Source organism: Netta rufina (genome assembly GCF_964035555.1).
Source record: "Netta rufina genome assembly, chromosome: 20".
NCBI lineage: Eukaryota > Metazoa > Chordata > Aves > Anseriformes > Anatidae > Netta > Netta rufina.
Window position 1 is genome coordinate 8780553 of NC_140144.1, and position 20117 is coordinate 8800669.

The window sequence follows — 20117 nt, forward strand, 5'->3', positions numbered from 1 at the left end:
CCCTCCCCAGCCCCTGTTCCGCCTTGTGCTGACGTCTGGGGAAAAAAACCACGCTCCCAGCCCAAACTTTTTTCCCCTGCTCTTTGCTCTGGAGCTGTTCAAACAAACGCCCCTGCTCCGAGCCGAGCGGGGCGGCCCCTCGCCCCTCGCCCCTCGCCCCTCGCCCCTCGCCCCTCGCCCCCCGGGCCGGCGACCTGCCCCCTGCCAGGGGCCGAGCACCGGCGGCAGCGGAGCCCGGGGGGGGGTTAGGGGGAAGGTTTATGGGGAGGGGGGGGGGCAGAGCCCCGCTATCCCTTCTTTGCCCCCCCCGCGAGCCCCCCCAGCCCTTCTCCAAGTGCTTCTATCAACAAGTGGAAGCGGCCGCGCTCCGCAGGGGGGGGGGGGGCTGCGCCACCCCGACCCCAAATGGGGCTGGAGGGGGAGAGGTGACCCGCGGGTGACAGGGGGACACGGCCCCCCCCCTACCCCCTCTTTTTCCACCTCTACCCCCCTCCTCTAAGCCCCAGCAACCCCGGAGCAAGGTCACCTCTCCTGGGAAAAGCCTGGCTCTCTCGCCTTAATGAGATAATTACGTCCTGCACCACAGTTAAAAACTCATAGGCTGCTTCCCTTGGGGCTGCGAAAGAAACCTCCCTAATGAAAACCAGCCGCCGGGAGAGGAAAAAGGAGTTTTTCCCCCCTTCTTTTAAAATCCAGTCCCGCTAGGGGTATACGTGTGTGTGTGTGTGTAGATGGAGGAGGCGATGGGAGAGAAGGGGGCAGAGCTGGGGGGGGTTTGGGGCTGGGGGGCGATGGGGCTGCGGGCGCACGCGGATGGTGCAGGGTGCACGGGGGTTTCGAGGTGAAGCCGTGCAAGTTTGGGTGCTGGAGCCCGGCTCTGAGCTCCCAAAAAGCCCCGTCCCGGGGAGGCGAGCCCCCGGCTGAGTTATTTTAACATTTGTCGCAAGCTTTTTCCTTGCGCTCCCTCTCCCCTTCAAGTCGGAGGCGTGCGGATTTCGAAGCGAGCCAGCGTTGCCAAATCTGATCTCCCTGACGGGGGAAGCAGCTTCCCAGAGCTCGGCAGATTGGAAGGGGTGTAGCTGAAGGCAAGATTTTGGCTCTCCGAGTCCGCGGGGGGGCTCCCGCAGCGTGCAAAAAAAAAAACAAAACAAAAAAAAAAACGAGCCAGCCCGGCCTCCCAACCCCCCTCCTGCTTTTTTTGGGGGCTGTTTTACTGCCCCTCCTGGCCCGATCTGCTGGCCCCGGGGTTGAATACAGGCCGGAATCAGCTCCAGATCCCCATCCTCCCCTTGCCCGTGTAAACCTGGAGGTGGTGTCACTCCAGTTTTGCCGTGCCACCCAGCATGGCACGGGGCACACGGGTGGCACACGTCGCCGCCAGCCCTCCAGGCAGCTTTGGGGGGCGACGTGCCACGTGCTGGAGCTGTGTGAGGAGCCAGCACATCCCCTCCTTGGCCCAATATCCACATTATTCCACTTTTTTTCCCCGCGGTGGCTTCCAGGACATGCTGTCCCCAGGATGGGGGGGACACCGGGTGCTGCACAAACAGCTCCAGGGACAGCCTGGCCCCTGCGGATGGTGGTGACCCCTTGGAGCTTGGTGTCCTGGTGGCGATGCGCCCAGCTCCGTCGGGGTTTTGGGGGTTATCTGGGGGGCTGGGGGGCTTGGGGGTTGTTGGGGTGGGAGGGGGCAGCCCCGGGCACTGCCCCCCTGCCTCCTCGCTCAGGGCCAGAGCTCGTTCTGGAAGCGTTTGGCTCTTCCAGAGGAGAGGCCTTTCACTCAGCCCTTGGCATTAAATAATTAAACAGGGGGGAATAATCGTCGGCGAAACCCCCTCGGGTTCGCACTTCCTCGGGCCCTGTGATTGCCGATATTTTTTTGGGTGAAATATGACCTTTTTTATGATCAAAGGGGATCGGAGTTCCAAAGGAAAGTGAAAAAAAAAAAAAAAAGAGAGAGAGAGAGAGAGAGAAAAAAAAAAAAAGAGGGCAAGCATTTTCTTTTTCCCAATCCTAGCGGTCTGGTAAAGTTTCTTTAGACATGCAAAGATTTACACACCTTTCTGCAGGGTGCCTTAAATTACCCTCCGACTCTTTACACATTTCCATGAGCAGAGCAAGAACAGTAAGTCATTGAGAAATTAACTGGCCTTTCAGTAATATCCCCTGTCGGCCTTTCAGAAGGAGAATGTCTAATGACTTTTTTGAAGTAGAGGTCAGGGTTTGCTTTTTTTAAATAAAACAATCTGTATTAATGCAATTTCCTTTTTAGCTCTAGGATTTGCCTTTTTTTTTTTTTTAAGCATCATTTTTTTTTTTAACTCCGCCAGCCACACAAGGCATCTGAAGCTAGACCCATTTGTCTGAAACCCGCTCTCCTGTCGTTCCCCAAGCCTCTCGTGTGAGATCTTCTCCTTTTTTTTTTTTTTTTTTCCTGAAAAATGCATTTTAAGCGATCAAAACTGGACCTTCGGAGCTGGCAAGGTGGCTCTCAGCCGTGCTGAGCAAAGCATGTTTGGTGAAAACGCAGCCAAGCACGTTTGCTGTGCCTAAACCCGAGAGGGGCGAGCGCTCCGACACCGCCGAGAGGGGCTGGGGGACCAAAGCTCAGCTCCCTGAGGGTGCCTTAAAAAGAAAAAAAATAAAGGACTATTTGGGTTCATCTCAATTTATATCCTTCTAGGGGATTCCTGGTGTTCCTGAGCCACCTCCCGTGGCTGTGCCGCGCTGGGTGGGAGCGCCGCGGGCACCGGTGCTGCGCGGTGCACTCGGGGCTCCTTTCAGTACCAAAATGCTCGTTCTCCTCGATATTCCCCCAATCTTGCCCTTTATATATTATTCTGCAAAGAAACTGGGTTGGGGTGCCCGCATCCCCAGGGTTTCTGGTTATGTGCCCCGTAACGAGGAGGACGCACGGGATGGAGACGGAGGCTGACGGTGCCTGGCCAGGACACGGAGAGGGTCCCGGGGTGGGTGGCACCACTGTGCCCCGCTCCGTGCCAAGCCCCCTCCCCAAAATTAGGCTGGGACAGCCTCGGGATGGCACCTCTGTGCCACCCCCCAGGGGATGGGGTCAGCCGTCCCCACAGCAGCACCCCAAACCTCGCAGTGCTGGAGGTGCAGAAGGGCCCCGTTGACCCACGAGGATGGGGCAGCTCGGGGCCAGCTGTGCCACCGGGGGGGGGCATCGGGGCAAGCACCGTGCTCGGTTTGGCCCCCAAAATATGGGCACCCCCCCCGGCACCACAGGGGTTTCAGCATCCACGAGTGGCTCCCAGCCCTGCCAGCACCCAAGGGTGCCTCGTGCCCCACCTTGTGCCCCATGCCTCATCCTTGCACCCCCCCCCCCAGCTCCTTGTCCCTGGTGGCATCGTGCCCCCCCCCAGCCCGTGGTAAAGGTTTTTCTCCCCCATTCCCCGTTCCCCCCGGTTCTGTCTCTTTCTTTTCGCTCATTCTTTCTCTCGCTCTCTTTCTTTCCCTGCCAGGAATCCCAGTCCCAGATGAACCAATACTCCGTGGCTCTGCTATTTCCCTTTTATTCCCCCCCCCCCTACAACCTCCCCCCCCAACCCCCTTCAACGGCGAGATGGGAAAAGAGTGAACTAAAAAAAAAAAAAAAAAAAAAGAAAGAAAAAAAAAAAAAAAAGAAAAGAAAGAAAGAAAGAAAAAAAATCAAAGCTGCACATATTGGATCCAGATGTGCTCACAGCCCTTTCCAGCAATTTAATTAAATTCCCCCAGACAGCCAGGAGGATTTCTTAATGATCAAATTTCCCTGGCTTTCCTCCTAAAATGCCCCTCTTTCTTCGGCTCGCCGCTGCTCTGTCTCCCTGATGGATCGCCAGCTCGCATTCTTCCCCGGCCGCCCCGCCAAGGCGCTGGGGAGGCCGGGGCTGATCCCGGCCGGGCACCGGCACGACGCCCGCCGTGACCCCAGGGGGGGTCTTTGGGGTCGGGGTCCCCCTCGTGTCCTGCTCACCAGCGTCAGTTTTTTTGTCCCAGCCCCCTTTTGGGGTGAATTCCCTCCAAATGGGGAAATTTCCTCCGGGGGAGGTTGGGTCTAGGAGGTCTCCAGTGGTGCTGTGCGCACGGGGATGGTGGCGATGCCCGGTCCACCAAGGGGCTGGGGATCCACGGAGGATTTTTGGGGGGGTCCTTGGAGGGTTTGGGGGATCCATGAAGGGTTTTGGGGCCATGGAGTGTTTTTGGGGGATCCACGGAGGGTTTTGGGGATGGGGGCAGGAGAAAAGCGCCCAGGCAGGGCGGCCTCCTCGCCCCCTCTGCCTCACGCCGCGAGCTGGAAGCGCCCTGCCAGAATGAAAGAAATCCCCCGAATAAAATAAAATAAAATAAAATAAAATAAAATAAAATAAAATAAAATAAAATAAAATAAAATAAAATAAAATAAAAAATAAAAGTAAATAGGAAACTTGAGGCGGCTTCGGTTAGGGCCGGCTCCCCGGAGCTCCATGCAGCTGGAAATTCCACCGGAATAACAATAATAGTAAAAATAATTAATAATAATAATAACAAAAACAATAATAATAATAATAACAATAATAATAATAACAACAATAATAATAATAATAACAATAACGGCAGGGAGGGGGGCACCCGCACCCTTGGGTGCTTCCTGGGGGATGGAGGAGGTCGGGGCATGGGGTGGGGGTGTGTGCATGGCTGGGTGTGCACGGGGTGAGCGTGCACTGCGTGTGCGCGTGCACGGACGGCTGTGAGCGTGCACTGCGTGTGCACGGAGCAGTGTGCAAGGCAGGAGTGCGCGTGCACCTTGTACGTGCACGCGCCCGGCTGAGCACGCCCCCCCCCCCCCCGTGCGCGCCCCCGCCGCCGCTCCCCCCCCCCCCCCGCCGTTCCCCACCTGCCGCGCGGCCTCTGCTGCCCCCTGGCGGGCGCGCGCACCAGGCCACGCCCCCCATTTAGACCACGCCCACTCAAACCACGCCCCCTTAACCCCACACCCCCATTGATCCCCTAGACCACGCCCCCTTAGACCACGCCCAATCTGCCTCCCACCCAAACCACGCCCCATATATGAGGCCACGCCCCCCTTATAGGCCACGCCCCCTGTTTGACCACGCCCCCTCCGGGCTTAGCCGCCGGCTTCCGCTTCCGCTCCGGGCAGTGGCGGTGGCGGCGGCGGGCAGGTGGGGGCGGCGGAGGGGGGGCTGCGGCACTGGGACCCCCCCAGGGGCCTTGTGGGACCCTCGGGAGCCTCAGGGGGCGGCTGGGAGGCCCCGGGACCGTGCTCCGGGCTCTGTCCCGGGTTTGGGAGGGTTTTGGGGGGGTTTTGGGGGGTTTTGGGGCTCGCCCCCCCCAGTGAAGGGCCTGCAGGGCCCCGGGGCCCGGCCCTGTGTGTGGGGCCTGGGCCTGTGCGGGTGGGGCCGGCCCCGGGCCCGGCTCTGCCCTGTGCTGCCCGCAGGAGATAAGGGCGAGGGGTGTGGGGGGGCTGTGCTGCCCTTTGTGGCCTTTTACAAAGCTACAAGGGGGCTGGGGGGTGTTTTTGAACTGTTAAATCACTCAAAACCCACGTTTGTTTGAAAACAGGGGGAATCCCGTGGAATTCAGGCCCTGCTGGCGTCTGCCCGCCACAGTCCTGCGTGGGGCAAGGCGCCACTGCCATGCAGGGGCCCCCCCGGGCGGCAGCAGCATGCCCTTCCTGCACGGCTTCCGCAGGATCATCTTCGAGTACCAGCCCCTGGTGGACGAGATCCTGGGGCTGCTGGCGCTGCAGGACGCGGCGAGGCGGAGCGAGCTGGAGAGGTAACGGGATGGGGCTGGAAACGGAGCTGTCCCGGGGGGCTGCCGGTCCCAGGGACCTTTGGGAGCGTGGGGTTGGAGCAGCGCAAGCACGGGGCTGTGTGTGCTCCCCAGGAGCCTGCCTACGTTGATAAAACCGCACCAGGTTGTGGGACAAGAGGAGAGAGCAGGGCTTTTTCTTTCTCTTTGGTGCTGCTTTGATCTCTGCAAACCCATCTGAGACGTGTGATGCTCAGGTGAGTGACCGTCTCTCTCTCTGCATCCCCAGCCCGGCCTGCCTGGGCAGCGACAGGAGCCAGCTCTCGGCTGTGAGGCGAGTTTTGGAGAGGGAGACCCACTCCCCCTTCTACCAGGAAGGCGTGAGCTATGCCCTGCTGAAGGTCACCGAGCTGGGGCTCGTCACCGCCGCGGAAATCCTCCTGGAGTTCGGCGCCGACCTCAGCTTCGAAGGTACGGCCGCTGGGAAGGGGGGTGGGGGGCGTGCGGGGCTGCTTCCTTCTCCAAAAACCACGGCATGTTTTTGCCCCCAGACCCCGTCACCTACTACACCCCGCTGCACATCGCGGTGCTCCGCAACCAGCCCGACGTGGTGGAGCTGCTGGTGCGCCACGGGGCGGACATCAACCGCAGAGACCGGGTATGGACCTGGCTGCCTGGGGACAGCTCCCCCCTCGGGTGTCACCTGCTGTTGGTGGCCTCCTGAGACGCTGCCTTTGGCCAAACAAACCCGTCCCTGCTGCGGTGGGTGGGAGGAGGTTGGGTTAACCCAGCTGTGGTCACTGGGACACTGTGGAGGGGCTGTCGCTCTTGATTTTAGGGGGATGGGGTGAAATAAATGCTCTGATGTTGGCCGTGATGAAGCCCTAGCAGGGGTTTTATAGAGGAGCTCACAAAGAGGTGTTAATGCTTGTGTTTCTCCCCCTCGATCTCTGCAGATCCATGAGAGCAGTCCCCTTGATCTGGCCAGCGAGGAGCCCGAGCGGCTGTCGTGCCTCCAGAGGCTGCTTCAGCTGGGGGCTGACGTCAACGCAGCCGACAAAAACGGTGGGTGTGCCCCCCCCGGTGCTCCTGCAGAGAGCAGGGAGCTGCTTCTGGGGTGAGCGTTTCTAGGTGGAGCTCTTTTTTTTTATTTTTATCTGTCTTCTCCCGCTGCAGGAAAGACAGCCTTGCTGCACGCCCTGGCCAGCAGCGACGGCGTCCAGATCCACAACACCGAGAGCATCCGTCTGCTGCTGGAAGGAGGTGAGGAGAAGCTCCCCTCTGCACACAAAAAGCCCCTCTAGGCTGATTCTTTGTACAGCAGCGGGTGCTGCCCTCCCAGCTCTTTTACGTTCCTGATTGAGCAAGAGTAAAGCCCGGCAGAGGCAGGGTTAGGGCTGTCCTGGTGTCTCTGGCTGTGTTTTTTCCAAAGGATGCTTCCCAGATAAACATATCAAATGCAGAAATCGTGCTCTCTGCTTCTTGCTTCTGGCAGGAGGTAGAATAGGATAAAGAGAGAAGCGTCTTTCTCAGAAATCACGGCCTGCAGCGTGGCTCCTCGTGGAGCACGTGTTGGGCTCCTCATAACAGGGAGACAACGATCTTGTCCTGGTGTTTAAATTCTGCCTGGGGCAGGCAGCGGGGAGGCCCTGGGAATTCTGTGGTCTCCTGGGCCCGTCCCTGGAAGGAGAAGGGAGCAGAGGAGGGTTTGGTGCTGGGTGCCCTCTGTTTCTCTGCGTTCCCAGTTCCGTTCTCTGTGTCTCCCCCCCAGGTGCAGACGTCAGGGCCACCACCAAGGACGGCGACACCGTCTTCACCTCCCTCATCTTCCTGCTGGGCGAGGGGGTGTGCAGCAGCAGCACGGAGGAGGCGCGGGTGACAAATGGCTTCTGCTTCCGCGTCGCCCAGCTGCTGCTGGCCCACGGGGCCAACCCCAGCGAGTGCCCGGCCCCCGAATCCCTCACCCATCTCTGCCTCAGCAACTTCAAGCACCACTTCGCGCTCCTGCGCTTCCTCCTCGAGTCGGGCGCTGCCTACAACTGCTGCCTCCACGGCCCTGCCTGCTGGTCGGGCTTCCAGCTCGTCTTCGAGTGCCTCTGCTCTCACCTCAGTGTCTCCGAAGAGGACAGCTTCTATGCGGACCTCCTGCAGAAGGGTCAGACTCTGCTGGAGCTCATGATGGCCAGCTCGCAAGCCATCCGGCTGCCCAGCAACTTTGAGGTCAACACCAGCAGCTGTAGGTACCACGGGGACAAGGTCAGGACTCTCTTCTGCTCCCTGAAGCAGCTGGAGCACACCCCCCAGGCACTGAAACATCTCTGCAGGGTGTTTATCCGGCAGCGCCTTAAGCCTTGGCCTGTAGATGTTAAAATCAAAGCTCTACCTCTTCCGGACAGGCTGAAGTGGTACCTGCTCATCGACCACGCTGCTGTTGGGCACGAGGACCTCTGAGCCTGGCTGGTGCCTCTCCACCTCCCCTCTCCACGCTCGTGGTGCCCGTGGCCAGCCAGCAGCTCGCTGCTCTGCACCGGGTCTCCCTGCAGCGAGGGGTGCTCACGGGGCCTCTCTGCTGTGTTTCAGGGCCGTGCTTCTCCGTGCACGGTGCTGCACGCGCGTCCGTGGAGGCTCTGAGATGAACACCTGCTTATTTTGATTTAATTTTACACCAGAAGGAGCCCAGGGGTACTCCTGGGGCACCTCGTGGGGAGGTGGCCCTCTGCGGGTGAAGAGGGCTGCTGGAAATCAGGGAGACACTGGGGAGAAAGGTTTGTGTGGGTGTTGGGTGAAGGGCCAGCGGGGCAGTGTGGCTGCACAGCTCCCCTCCTTCCAGCCCTGCTGGTTCTGCGGTGGGCAAAGCAGTGCCTTGGACGAGGGGCAGAGCTGTGAGACACCTCTGGGTGCTGAGAGAAGAGGTGTTGCCTGTCCCGGGGGGGCTGAGCAGCAGCACGGAGAGGTGCCAAGTGCAGCCAGACCCCCAGGGGAGCGTTGGCATCCAGTTCTGTGCCTCCTGCTCTGCTGTGACAGGGGCAGGCCCTGCCTCTGCGCCCCGATGTGGTGCTTTCAGCAGCCTGGCTGCTGAGCGCCCTCAGAGCTTTTGCCAAGAGCACTCGATCCTCTCGGCACAGGGGATGCGTCTTGGAGGCGCTGGGCTCCGAGACAAGTGGCTGTTTTTCGGTGTTGTGCGTGCAGGGAGGAGGATCGGGCAGCTCTACCTGCTCCGTGCCTTGCTCCTCCCTGTCCCTGGGCCTTTTACACGCTCCTCTTTCACGAGCTCCAGCGCCTCCTGCCCAGGAAGAAAAAATTGCAGCAGAGCTCGGGGTTTTCTCGCCAGGCGGCTACAGAAAGCCCCGACCTTTGGAACTGGGCATGAACGTGCCGTGTCCCAGCCTGCTGCAGCCGTCTGGCAGCTCCTGGGCATCCCTGTGAAGTCCAAAAGATGCCGTGGAGCTGAGCCTTGCCCTCAGAACGGATGCAGAAGAGGAAGGAAATCATCTCCTGTGGGCAGGTATTCACAGCAAGCAGAGCTGGGATCTGCAGGGGCATCTCCCCACGCTGCCTTCCTGGCAGCTCCTGTGCTTCACCTTCTCCCACCCTGTGGAGTCCGTGCTGTGCATCCCGAGGAACTGATGTTCAAAAACAAAACAAAAAAAAATGTGAAATCCCTTGGAAAAGAGCGATTAAACAAGGCCTTTTGTAACAGCAGCCAGGGGCTCGTTTCTTCTGCAGGGGGGCTGGGGTGGTGATGAGGGCTCTGCGTGGGACCTGCCCGCTCGTTTCACCTCTGTGCTGGCTGGGAGGAATTGCACGGGGTGAGGCTTGGCAGAAATGCTCTGGATGTGGCAGGGGAAGAGCTGGGAGCGTTCAAAGCCGGGGGAGCAGTGCCAGGGTGTGGGGGGGCAGCTCAGAGCAGGTGCCCTGCTAACACCGAGTGCTCACTGGATCCCTTCTCAGGGTCACCAGGGCTGGTAAAAGTGCTCCAGGAGGCAGGGCAGGGCTTTGTCTGCGCTACCACATCTCTGGAGAACACAAGAGAGCCAGGATTACAGCTCCCTTCTCTTTTGCTGTGCACGTGGGAGGCCTCCTGATGGGTTTAAAACCCACCTCAGAGCCCCAGAAGCTGAAGCCCACTGCAAGGAAACACCGGGGGGGTTCTCCCATTTGCTTTACCCAGCTTGTTGCTGAGTTAAACCCTCATTTCTGTGAGCAGCAGCGAGCTCGGGAGTGGGAAAAGGGGCAAACTCCCACGCGAGGAGGGGCGTCCAGCCCGTCACAGCCACACCAAGCCCCTGTGCAAGCAGGGAGCACCCATGGGTGCCCAAGGAGCGAGCAGTGTTGGGCAGAGCCCCCGAGCGTGGCCTCAAACCACGGCGCTGCGCCTGACAAAGCCCACGTGCAGGAGTGCGACAGCAGGAGCGTGTATTTGGCAAACACCTCTTTTTTTTTTTTTCTTTTTTTTTTTTTTTCCACAACCAGCAGCAACTTTGGAAGACAAAGCCCCGTCCTCGCCACCAGCCCCGGAGGAGAGGGAGTCGCGACGCCCTCGCCGCTGGCCACCCCCCGGCGGTGAAGGCACGGTCCTCGCCCCCTCCCGGCCCCGGCAGGACCTTCTGTCCTTGCCCTTGTTGCTCCGAGCTGGCCTTGGAGAGAGACCCCCCCCCTCTCCGGCCGCCGGGCAGCCTCATCTCATGGCGAAGGTGTAGACGTGGTAGATCTCGTCGGGGAAGTTCTCCTGGCGTTCCTCGGCCAGGAGGTGCAGCCCGGCGCGGCGGATGATCTTGCGGACCACGTCCAGGTCCCTGCAGACGCTGCTGTCCACATCGTCCATGATCACTCCCTCCTGAGCCATGTTGTCCTTGATGACCACGATGCCGTTGGGCCGCAGCCCGGCGCGGCAGCGCTTCAGGAAATCGGAGAGGTGGTTGTCCGTGAGGTGTCCTGGGGGGGAGCAGAGCAGAGAGGGGGTTAGCGGGTGTGAGACCACCCCCCTGGGTAGTGTGATGGAGAAGGGGAGGCTGTTAGGATCCCTCCTGCTCCAAGCAGTCAAAATATTTGAGCTATTTTCAAGGGAGAGCTTGGGGGAGGGTCCAACTTGCGTCCCATGGGCTCAATCCAGCTCTGTCCCACCCACGCCCTGGGCCTTGAGGGTTTGGGGGAAAAAGACTCTACAGTGTGACACCCTCCACGGGGCAGATCCCAATCCCAGCCCTCCCTGGTGCCCGTGGGGCTGGACGGGGAGAGGACAGGCCACGGAGCGCCCCTCACCGATGACCCACTGGATCCAGATGACATCGTAGGAGTTGGGCTCGGGGCTGAAATCCTGGAGGCCGCAGCAGAAGTAGTTGCGCACCCGCCTGCCCTCCTCGCCCAGGTAGCTCTTGGCCTTGGTGAGGAAATCCTCCGTCACGTCCACCATGTCCACCGTCTTGAAGAGGGGCAGCAGCAGCCGCTTGGTGATGCGGCCGATGCCCGCCCCGCAGTCCAGAGCGCGGCTCGTCCCCGTCCTGTTGGGGCCATCCTGGGAACGAAAACCACGAGGGGCTGAGCTCCCCGGAGAGGCAACCGAGCAGGAAGAGCCCAGCTCCACGCCAGGAGAAGGATCGGGGCTTTGGGAGCACCTCGTCCCGTGTTACCTACCCGCAGGAAGCGCTGCAGGAATTTCCTGGAGCTGTTGATGTCGATGCTGGAGATGTGGCCGTAGCCCCCCAGCATGCCGTCCACCGTGGCGGGCACGTCCTTCCAGTACTTCTCCGCCTTGGAGTAGAACTCAAACTCGTCCTCCACCACCTCGCTCGACATGCTGGCCCAGTGGGGGACTCGCTGCTCTTCCAGGAGGGGAAAAAACACGGGTTGGGAACAAAGAAGCCCCCCATCGTGAAGCCCCCCCAACCCAGGTAGGGCTCCCAGTGAGCCCCACAGTGGGACAGCACCACCACCATCCCCAGCTCGGTGTCGTGGCTGTGGGATCAGCTCTCTGAGCGTCCCAATATGTGCCTGACACCCCTTTCCCTCCCGCCAGGGCTACTTCAAACCCTAAAAGCTTCCAGGAACAACAAGCAGGAACAAGGACCTCAATGCTGGAGAGTTTTGGAGACCCTCCTGGGCAAGGAGGGTCTCCAAAATATCCAACATACCCTAAAATCCCCAATTTTTTTTTTTTTTTGAAGGCTGACCCACCCATTTCACCTCTTCTGCCTCCTCTCTTCCCATTTTAAGAGCATTACCAGATCAAAACCCCCCAGGTCCAGGGGGAGTTGCTGGAAGTCCCCCCAAGCACCTCCCCGAGGGCCGTAAATCCCGGCCGTGCCCATGAGCTAAGATATTTGTGATATAACAAAACCAGGCTCTAAATCAGCCCTACGAGCCATAAATCCCCCAGGACACCCCATAACTCACCCCCCCTGGGTCTGATTAACGCCGGGGGGGATTAGCAGCAGGATTTGAAGTGGCCCAAGGCTAAATTCAGCCCCTTCCAACACCTCCACAGACAGAAATACGAGGGGTTCGTGGTGTCAGCGCACCCCAAAACCTTCCCCGGGGGGGCTCGGGGTGGGTTTGGATACCCCAAGGACCTCACCTCACTCCTGGGGGGCCAGCTTGGCGCGGAGCCGCTCTGCGCTAGGCTCTAGGGGGAGAAAAAAAAACAGGTTTTTAGCCCCAAAATACCGCAGTACTGCAGGTGGGGGGGGGGAACCCACCGCGGCCCCGAGGAGGTGGAGGTGAGACCCCCCCCCCTCCCCCCGACCCCATGGGGACCCTGTGGGCACCCCCTGGCCCCACAGCCCCGTTTTGGGGGGGAATCCCCAAATCTGGGGAGGCTGCAGGCCGGGGAGGGGGCCTGGTTTTAGGCCTGGGGACACCCCCCCCGTTCCCTACACCCCCACTTCGGGGGTCTATGGGGGGGGGGGGGGTCCCGGTAACCGGTGCTGGGGGTGCCCCCCCCCACCCACCCACTTGAGGGGTGCTGCGGGGGGGTCCCTATGCTAGGGGAGGGGGCACAAACTAGAGGGGTTGGGGGGGGAGCTGGTGAGAGGCAGCGAGGCCTAAACGGACCCCCCCACCCCCCCCCGGCTCGGTGTGGCCCCGGTGTGTGCGGGGGGGGTCCCGGTGGCAACGGGGGGGGGTCCTAATTTGAGAGAGGGGGGTTCCGGTGTGGGGCTCCCGGTGCTTCCCCTTCTCCCCCCCCACCCCCCAACCCCGTACCCGCTCCCCCCGGTGCTCCCCCCCCCCCTTTTCCCCCAAAATCCCCTCTTTTTCTCCCCCCCCCCCCCCCTCACCGGGCGGCCACGGGCACCCACCGGGCGGCGGCGCTCCCCGTGACGTCACCGCGACGGGGGGGGGGGCGGGGCCTCCCTCCGTTACCGGCGGGGGGGGGTGGGGGGGGAGCACCGGGAAACGGGGGGAGCGGGGGGGGGATTAAGGGTGGGGGGGCTGCGAACGGGGATTTATGGAAGGGGGGGGTCCGGTGGGGGTGGGGGGGGCACCGTGGGCCCGGTGCTGTCCTGTCCCCGGGAGCCGTGCCCCCCCCCGGCCGCGCGGTGCCGCTGTTGCCCCGCTGGAGGAGGAGCGGGGGGCGCCGGCGGGCAGCGGCTGCTGCTGGGGGGCGGCACGGGAATGGGGGGTGTCCACACACGGAGGGTGTGCGGGTGGCACTGCAAGGCTTAAAAGACCCCCGCCTGTCACCCCTCAGTCTGTCACCCCCTGGTCTGTCACCCCCGGTCTGTCACCCATCAGCCTGTCACCCCTCAGTTTGTCACCCCCCAGCCCGTCACCCCCCATCCTGTCACTCCTCAGCCCGTCACCCCCTGGTCTGTCACCCCCCGTCCTGTCACCCCTTGGCCTGTCACCCCCTGGTCTGTCACCCCTCAGCCTGTCACCCCTTGGCCTGTCACCCCCCAGTCTGTCACCCCCCAGCCTGTCACCCCTTGTTCTGTCACCCCTCAGCCTGTCACCCCTCAGCCTGTCACCCCCTGGCCTGTCACCCCCCAGCCCGTCACCCCTCATTCTGTCACCCCTCATTCTGTCACCCTTCACTCTGTCACCCCTCATCCCGTCAACCCCCTTCCTGTCCCCCCTCATCCTCTCGCCCCTCATCCCGTCACCTCTCCCCACAAAGCCCACCTTCTCCCCCCATCATGCCCCAAACCCCCCCATTTTTGCCTCTACTCACCCCATCCCGCCGCTGCCCCCCTGCTGCCTCTGCACCCATCCCACCCCTGACACCCCTCTTTGCTCCCACAGCCTTAACACGGAGGCCGGTTTTGGAGCCTGGCCCAAAATTATGACAAAAACAAACAAACAAACAAAAAACCAACAACAACAACAACAAGAACAAAACAGAAATAGAAATGGGCCGAACACCCCTAAGCACCCATGGACACCTGGACCAGGACAAGGCCCCAGAGACACCACAGGGCCCCAGCACCCAGTCTGGACCATGGGAAATTGCCCCAAAATTGCTGCCCCTAAAACCCCGAGGGCTGTGGAGACCCCCGAGGACAGGAGGGGCGGTGGGGGCTTCGCCTCTCTGAATGTGGAAGGTTCCAGAAGGCAGCAGCTTGCTCTCCTCACCCAGCGCTGGCTGTGCCAGGCCAATGGCCCTCGCGATTTTACCCAACAGAAAGAAAAAGCTATGCATAGAGTTGTGTTTCTTTTTTTTTTTTTTGATGAAAATCCCCCATTTCACAGCAAACCCAAAATATCCCCTCCCCAGCCCAAGGCCCTGGCCCTGTGGCCCGTTTTGCCCCGCTCCTGGCTGGGTTGTACAAAACCCAGTGAACCCCCCCCACACACACTCCAGGTGCTTAATCACCCTTATTGCCCTTTTCTGATGAATTAATTCTAATTCATTTTGCACCAGCATTTGGAGGAGAGGTGACCAGGGCAGTGTGAGCTGCTCCAGGTGATGGGCAAGGCGCATCCCTCCGCGTGCCCTGCTCATGATCTGAATAACTCGGGGGGCTCAGGGCTCACCCCCTGCAAGCCCCCAACTCCATCAGCCAAGGCCCGGTCTGGGCAGTCGTGATGAATGAGCTCAGGCTTCTCCCCACACTGGTGGCGATGTGGGTGCCCCAGCACCGGCCCCAGCAGCTCCAAGCCCCCCCAGCCCCAGTGCCAGTGTCTGCCCGGTGCAGCTGGGGTTTTGTCCCCACGTCCCCAAGAGCCGAAACGTGGCTGGTTTGGGTGACCCTTCCCTCACCGTGTGCATGCCTAGGGGCAGAGGTCATCGTCCCTTTGCTGTTTGTCTGCTGCCCGGCAGTTCTGAGTATATAAAATCGATTTATTACATGAGAAGTGTAGTCTATGCTATGTGCTATATGCTATATGCTATGTGCTGTGTGCTATATGTTATATGTTATATGTTATATACTATACACTATACACTATACACTATATATATAGTATATAGTATATATATATATAGGTATATATATACTATATACTATATTTTACTTTATACTGCCTTATACTATAAGCTATATACTATTTACTCTATACTATATGCTATACATTTTATATTATAAGCTATATATGAGATACTTTGTACTATACGTTGTATACCATTTATACGTTATATACTAGATACTGGATAATAGATAACATAATGTATATATATATAAATTATCTCCATAGACCGTGTGTATAACATTATGAGTACAATACCATGTATATCTGTGCATGTATATACATACCCATAGAGCAATTGGACTATGTATATACATACAAATGCTTATGGATACATGCATATACATGTATGTAGATGTACTGTATACACCATGCCTACATACAGCTATTTTTATACACCAGATAGTCAGATATACATGTAAGTATATGGGTACCTGTATACACATGCATATATATACACAGAAACTATGTATACATATATAAAACTTTTTAATATGTATGTCTGGTGTGGTGGGGAGGGAGAGAGAAAGAGCAAGCGAGCAATAGAGTGCGCGTAGGGTGCAGCATCGTGTCTGATCAGCAGAGCCGTGGTGAGCACTACGTGCATCCCTCGTGTCCCAGCTCGGTGACGGTGACACGGCCCCGGTGCGCGGTGCGGGGCAGAGGGGAGGGAGAGGCGGCGGCACAGAGGGAGAGAGGCGGGTGAAGGCAAACTGCTCCGAGTTACAACGCTCCCTGTTTGATTAATTGTACTTTCTGTTTGATAAATGTTACTCGTGAGTATAAAATATGCAAGGCACTTAGCAAGTTCACACTGTTTAAAGAACTCAACTAACCAAATTAAAATTCTATGCTAGGAGCCGAGCCGCTGCAGAGCAGCGTGGGGAGGTGACGCTCGGGGAGCTGACCCCTGCCCGTGCCAGGGCCACCCTGCAGCCCACAGGAAGGTGCCTCAATCCCCTGGGGCTTTGGTGAGGCCGCAGGCAAGGGCTTCTCATGCAGCCCCTGTGCTGTATGTGACGAAGCTGACCACTGCCAGCACGCTGGGGCAGGGGCACGCTGCTGGCTTGGGTGCAGGACTCAATACTTTGCCCTAATTTCCAATCATTTCGAGTGGCAGCAGCCAAGTGCTCAGAATCTCCCCAAAATATGTGTGGCTCTGATGGGGCACCCAAACCCCCAAAACAGGGGTTTTCCTCCACTTCTGAGCCCTGATGCAGCACATTTCCCCCATAACACCTCCACTGAGCCATGGCATCGTGGTACCCTGGCAATGTGACACCTCCCTGCGTGCTCACACTGCTCTGTCCCCTTCCGAAACAGCAAAAACAGCACCCTGGGATGAGCAGGAGCCCCCAGCTGCCCCAGAGAGGGAAAGAGAGCAGCAGCCTCAGGCTTTGGCACTGGCTTTGCTTGTGCCCCCCATGGGATGGAGTTTCCCTGTAGGTCCTGATGACTTTCTGGTCGCTCTTGCAGCTCTCCATGGGTAAAACCTTCTGCAAGGCGTGACCCACACAGTGCAGCCCCACCTGGGACAGACCAAAGTGAAACACATTTTGCAAAGCCTCCCACCACTTTTGGGTGCTGCACGGAGGAGCCAGAGCATGGCCCCCCGCACCTTGTCAGCCTGTCCCTGCAGTCTGAGCAATGCTTTAGCACCCATTAACTCATGCGGCCGTAAATCCTTGCTCAGGCAAGCCCCAAATACTCGTTTCGGGCGCTGCAGTTTGTGTCGTTTCAGCATTAGCATGCACACTCTTATTAATTAATACTTGCTAAACCGGGACTAAAAATAAAGCGCTCGGCGTCTCCTTTCGGCAAACGCCTCCTGCCCTTGCGGAGCAGCGTGCCTGGGCTTCGACGGGCTCAGCACACGGGGCTTTATCCCTTCCACAGCCAGAAAAAAAAAAAGAAAAAAAAGGGCTTCACGGAGCCAGGAATGCCGATAAAGCAAAACCTTTTCCTTCCATCCAGGCAAAAGCGCCCGTGGCAGCTATTGCTTCAGCACGCCACAGCGTGAGGCTCACGCTCACCTCCGCGCCTGCCTGGGATGAGCTTTGGGGTCAGAGGGCTGCCGCATCCGGGGCAGGGAGTTAACGTTCCTTTTCCATCCCAACTTAACTTTTTTTTTTTTTTTTTTCTTTGCTGCTTTTTCCTTCCTGGGCTGGGCTGCTTTGGTTGCACTTCCCACTCAGAGCTGATCGCTGGATTGCCACCGAGGGAAGGGTTTAAGGGTGCTGCGGGTGGGTTTGTGCACGCACGGCTGCTGGTTTTGATTAAACCGAAGGCCAGCGGTTGTTGCAAAAGTCCCTTTTCCCTGCGAGGGGCTGCTGCTACCCACCAGCACCCCCCTGATTGCAAAGCTGCTGCATCCTTCACCCCGTCCCAGCTGGGAGCAGCTTGGGCTGTGCACAACACGTGGATCTGGGGGCACAGCTCCGAGATGCTGAGCTGGGACAAGGGAGGACCACAGGGATCAGGGGGACGCGATGGAGCCCCCGGGGTCAGCACCGTGGAGGGGACACGGGGAAGGGGCAGGTGGCATCTCGGGGCCGGAGCTGGAGGGCATCGCCGCGGGCTGGGGTTGTGCGGGTGTTGCAGAAATCGTGTGAGTTATTGCAAGGGGCAGCAGTATTGAGATAATTATAGTAGTGGTAATAATAATGGTAATAAGGAATTAATTCATCTTTATTAATCTTTATTAAAGAAAAAAAAAAAAAAGAAAAAAAAAGAAGCCCACAACTTTATGCAAGGCCGGGACAGCCCAGGGCCACCAACCTGCATCACATAAAAGTCCAACTCCTGCAAGATTTAGAGCTGCTCTTTCCCCCCAGCTCAGATCCCATCCCTGGAGCACTTTGGCTGTCATTTGGCCAAAACCCCCAAGTTTCCAGCCAGCCCAGAGGCTGCAGAGCAAAGCCTGAAGCCAGGATCCCCCTGGGCACGGCCAGGGCTGAGCACCGCTAGGAGCACCCTGCTCCCCTCCCCGCTGTGCCCTTCGTTTTCCTAAAAGACCAGGGTGACAAAAATAAAGCAGCCCCCTCCAGGGGTGAAGATGGGGCCAGGCGAGGGTGCCTGGAGGGGTCAGGGCTGGTTCCCCTGTCCCTCACCCCCCCGGCCAACGCCAGGCCCCGCAGCGAGGGCTGCGCTTGGTGCTGCAGCGTGGCTGGCTCGCGCCAGGAGTGAATGTTAATGGTGCCGAGCTCCTCGGAGAAACGCTCAGATTCTCCCTCTAAACCAGGGAGGAAAAGAAGGAGAAGGGGGGAGGAGGGGAAACCAGCTCCGCAGATTAATTCTGCTGATGAAAATTAAAATCGGGCATCTCCAAAGCGAGCCCAGAAGGAGCTGCCTCAGCGCTGCAGCCCCTGCGAAAACCCAGCTTGGCTCTGGTCTCCTCCAGGGTCGGGTCGTGTGAGCAGGCATTTGTCCTGGCTTTGCTCACGCTTGGCCCACCAAAAACGTGCTGAGGCAGCTGCTCCCCGTGCACGTAAACGTGCTGCAGGTGGTGGGGCAGGATCGGGCCCCCAGGATGCTCCGAGCTGGCTGTGGGCATGGGGAGGGCGCACGCCTCCTTTGGGAGGGCAAGTCGGCCTCCCGAAATCGTGAGGTTAGTTGCAATGCCAAGGGTTTAAAAAACAAGCTGTGGAGGGCTTTTTTTATAATCGTCATTAACTTTCTGGGCTTTGGGGCTCTGCGGTGTACTTTTTTGTCCCTGTGCTGGACGGTGAGGACAGCTCCAAAGATCCCCCAGGGTTGGGATGAAGGCAGAGAGCGCGGGACTCCGGGAGCTGCTGCTTTATAAATGAAACCATCCGGGCAAGGTAAGCGCTGGGAGCTGCTGCAGGATCCGACCCTCCTGGCCAGCACCTCCCTCCTGCTCTGCTCCCACAGAGCTGGGAAACCTCGCGGGGTGTCCCTGTGGCACGGACACAGCTCCGGGAGGGCGGTTACAGGGTGGCTCTGGGGACAGGAGGGGACTTTCCTCTGCTCGGACAGCTTTGGGCACATGGGAGGGCACCGGGCACTGCGGAGAGGGACCTCGAGGTGTTGGGGTTGGGCACCCAAGGGTGGGACCCCTGCTGTGCACCCCGCTGCGCCCCACCTTGTGGCTCCCCCGGCAGTGTCCCCGCTCCCTGGCGGCGAGCTGGGTTTTATCTCCGGCTGCTTCCCTCCTCCCTCCCTCCGCCCGCTCCCTTCTCCTCCTCGCTGCCAAGTCCGCAGGTTTCCTGCTGTGACCTTGAGCTCGTTCCTGGAGCTGGTTGTGGGCTTCTTAAAGGAGCCGTGTGGGCAGCGGGGCCCCCAAAAGTCCCCTCCTGATGTCCCCACCCTCACCGGGAGCCCCCAGGGCTGGGGGGCACCGGGACAAGAGAGCACGGTGGCCCCTGAGCGCACCCAAACTGGGAGAGGGTGCAGGTGGCCAATTTGGCATCCCCAGGGCCATCGTAGTGGTGCTCCCCCAGTGCTGTGCAAGGGGTTTTGCCACCAAAATGCACATGCTGGGGGTCCCAGCAGTGCCAAGACCCCCAGGGGTGGCGGTGGCATCAAGAGGCTGGGGGTGCGCCCACCGCCCCGCACCAACACAGACGGGTGGCCCTCGATGGCACCGTGGTGGCCCTAGGTGGCAGCTCGGTGGCCCTCAATGGCAGCACTGCTTCTGACAGTGGTAAAGAAAGTTTGAAAGCTGTGCCCTCTGCTCCCAGCTCTGCTCGGGACCCCTCGTGCATCCCCTGGGGGCTGTCGGTGCCGCTCAGGAGCAGCACCCGGAGCCGCAGCGAGGCAGAAAGCGCCCCGGCTGCCCTCACCCCCCGTGCCAAGCACACAGCTCGGACTCACCTTCCAGGAAAATCCTTCTCCGTGGGAGACCCCACCTGGGGAGCTGGCCTGGGCTCAGATTTAGGAGCCAAAAACCCAAGGGGAAGCACAGCCAGCTGGGGCAGGACGTGTGTTGGAGAGCCACT

The 20117-nt window shown here is 59.4% G+C and overlaps 2 protein-coding genes across 4 annotated transcripts; one reads left to right on the forward strand and one right to left on the reverse strand.

Moving 5' to 3' along the window:
- Positions 1-5148: 5148 nt before the first annotated feature.
- On the forward strand, positions 5149-9755 carry ASB6 (ankyrin repeat and SOCS box containing 6). The gene is made up of 7 exons (XM_084298987.1): positions 5149-5165; positions 5566-5781; positions 6047-6228; positions 6309-6415; positions 6714-6822; positions 6934-7020; positions 7529-9755. The coding sequence occupies exons 2-7, from the start codon at positions 5669-5671 to the stop codon at positions 8206-8208; spliced, it is 1278 nt and encodes a 425-aa protein (XP_084155113.1). The 5' UTR covers positions 5149-5165; positions 5566-5668; the 3' UTR covers positions 8209-9755.
- Positions 9756-10165: 410 nt separating this feature from the next.
- Positions 10166-13088, reverse strand: NTMT1 (N-terminal Xaa-Pro-Lys N-methyltransferase 1). 3 transcript variants are annotated; one of them, XM_084298939.1, is made up of 5 exons: positions 13053-13088; positions 12332-12379; positions 11392-11574; positions 11020-11272; positions 10167-10692 (listed from the first exon to the last, which is right to left on the reverse strand). In XM_084298939.1, the coding sequence occupies exons 3-5, from the start codon at positions 11551-11553 to the stop codon at positions 10436-10438; spliced, it is 672 nt and encodes a 223-aa protein (XP_084155065.1). In that variant the 5' UTR covers positions 11554-11574; positions 12332-12379; positions 13053-13088; the 3' UTR covers positions 10167-10435. The 3 variants fall into 3 exon arrangements, with proteins under 3 accessions (XP_084155066.1, XP_084155065.1, XP_084155064.1); XM_084298938.1 differs by having other exon boundaries at positions 13032-13070; XM_084298940.1 differs by lacking the exon at positions 13053-13088 and having other exon boundaries at positions 10166-10692; positions 11392-11579.
- Positions 13089-20117: the final 7029 nt, after the last annotated feature.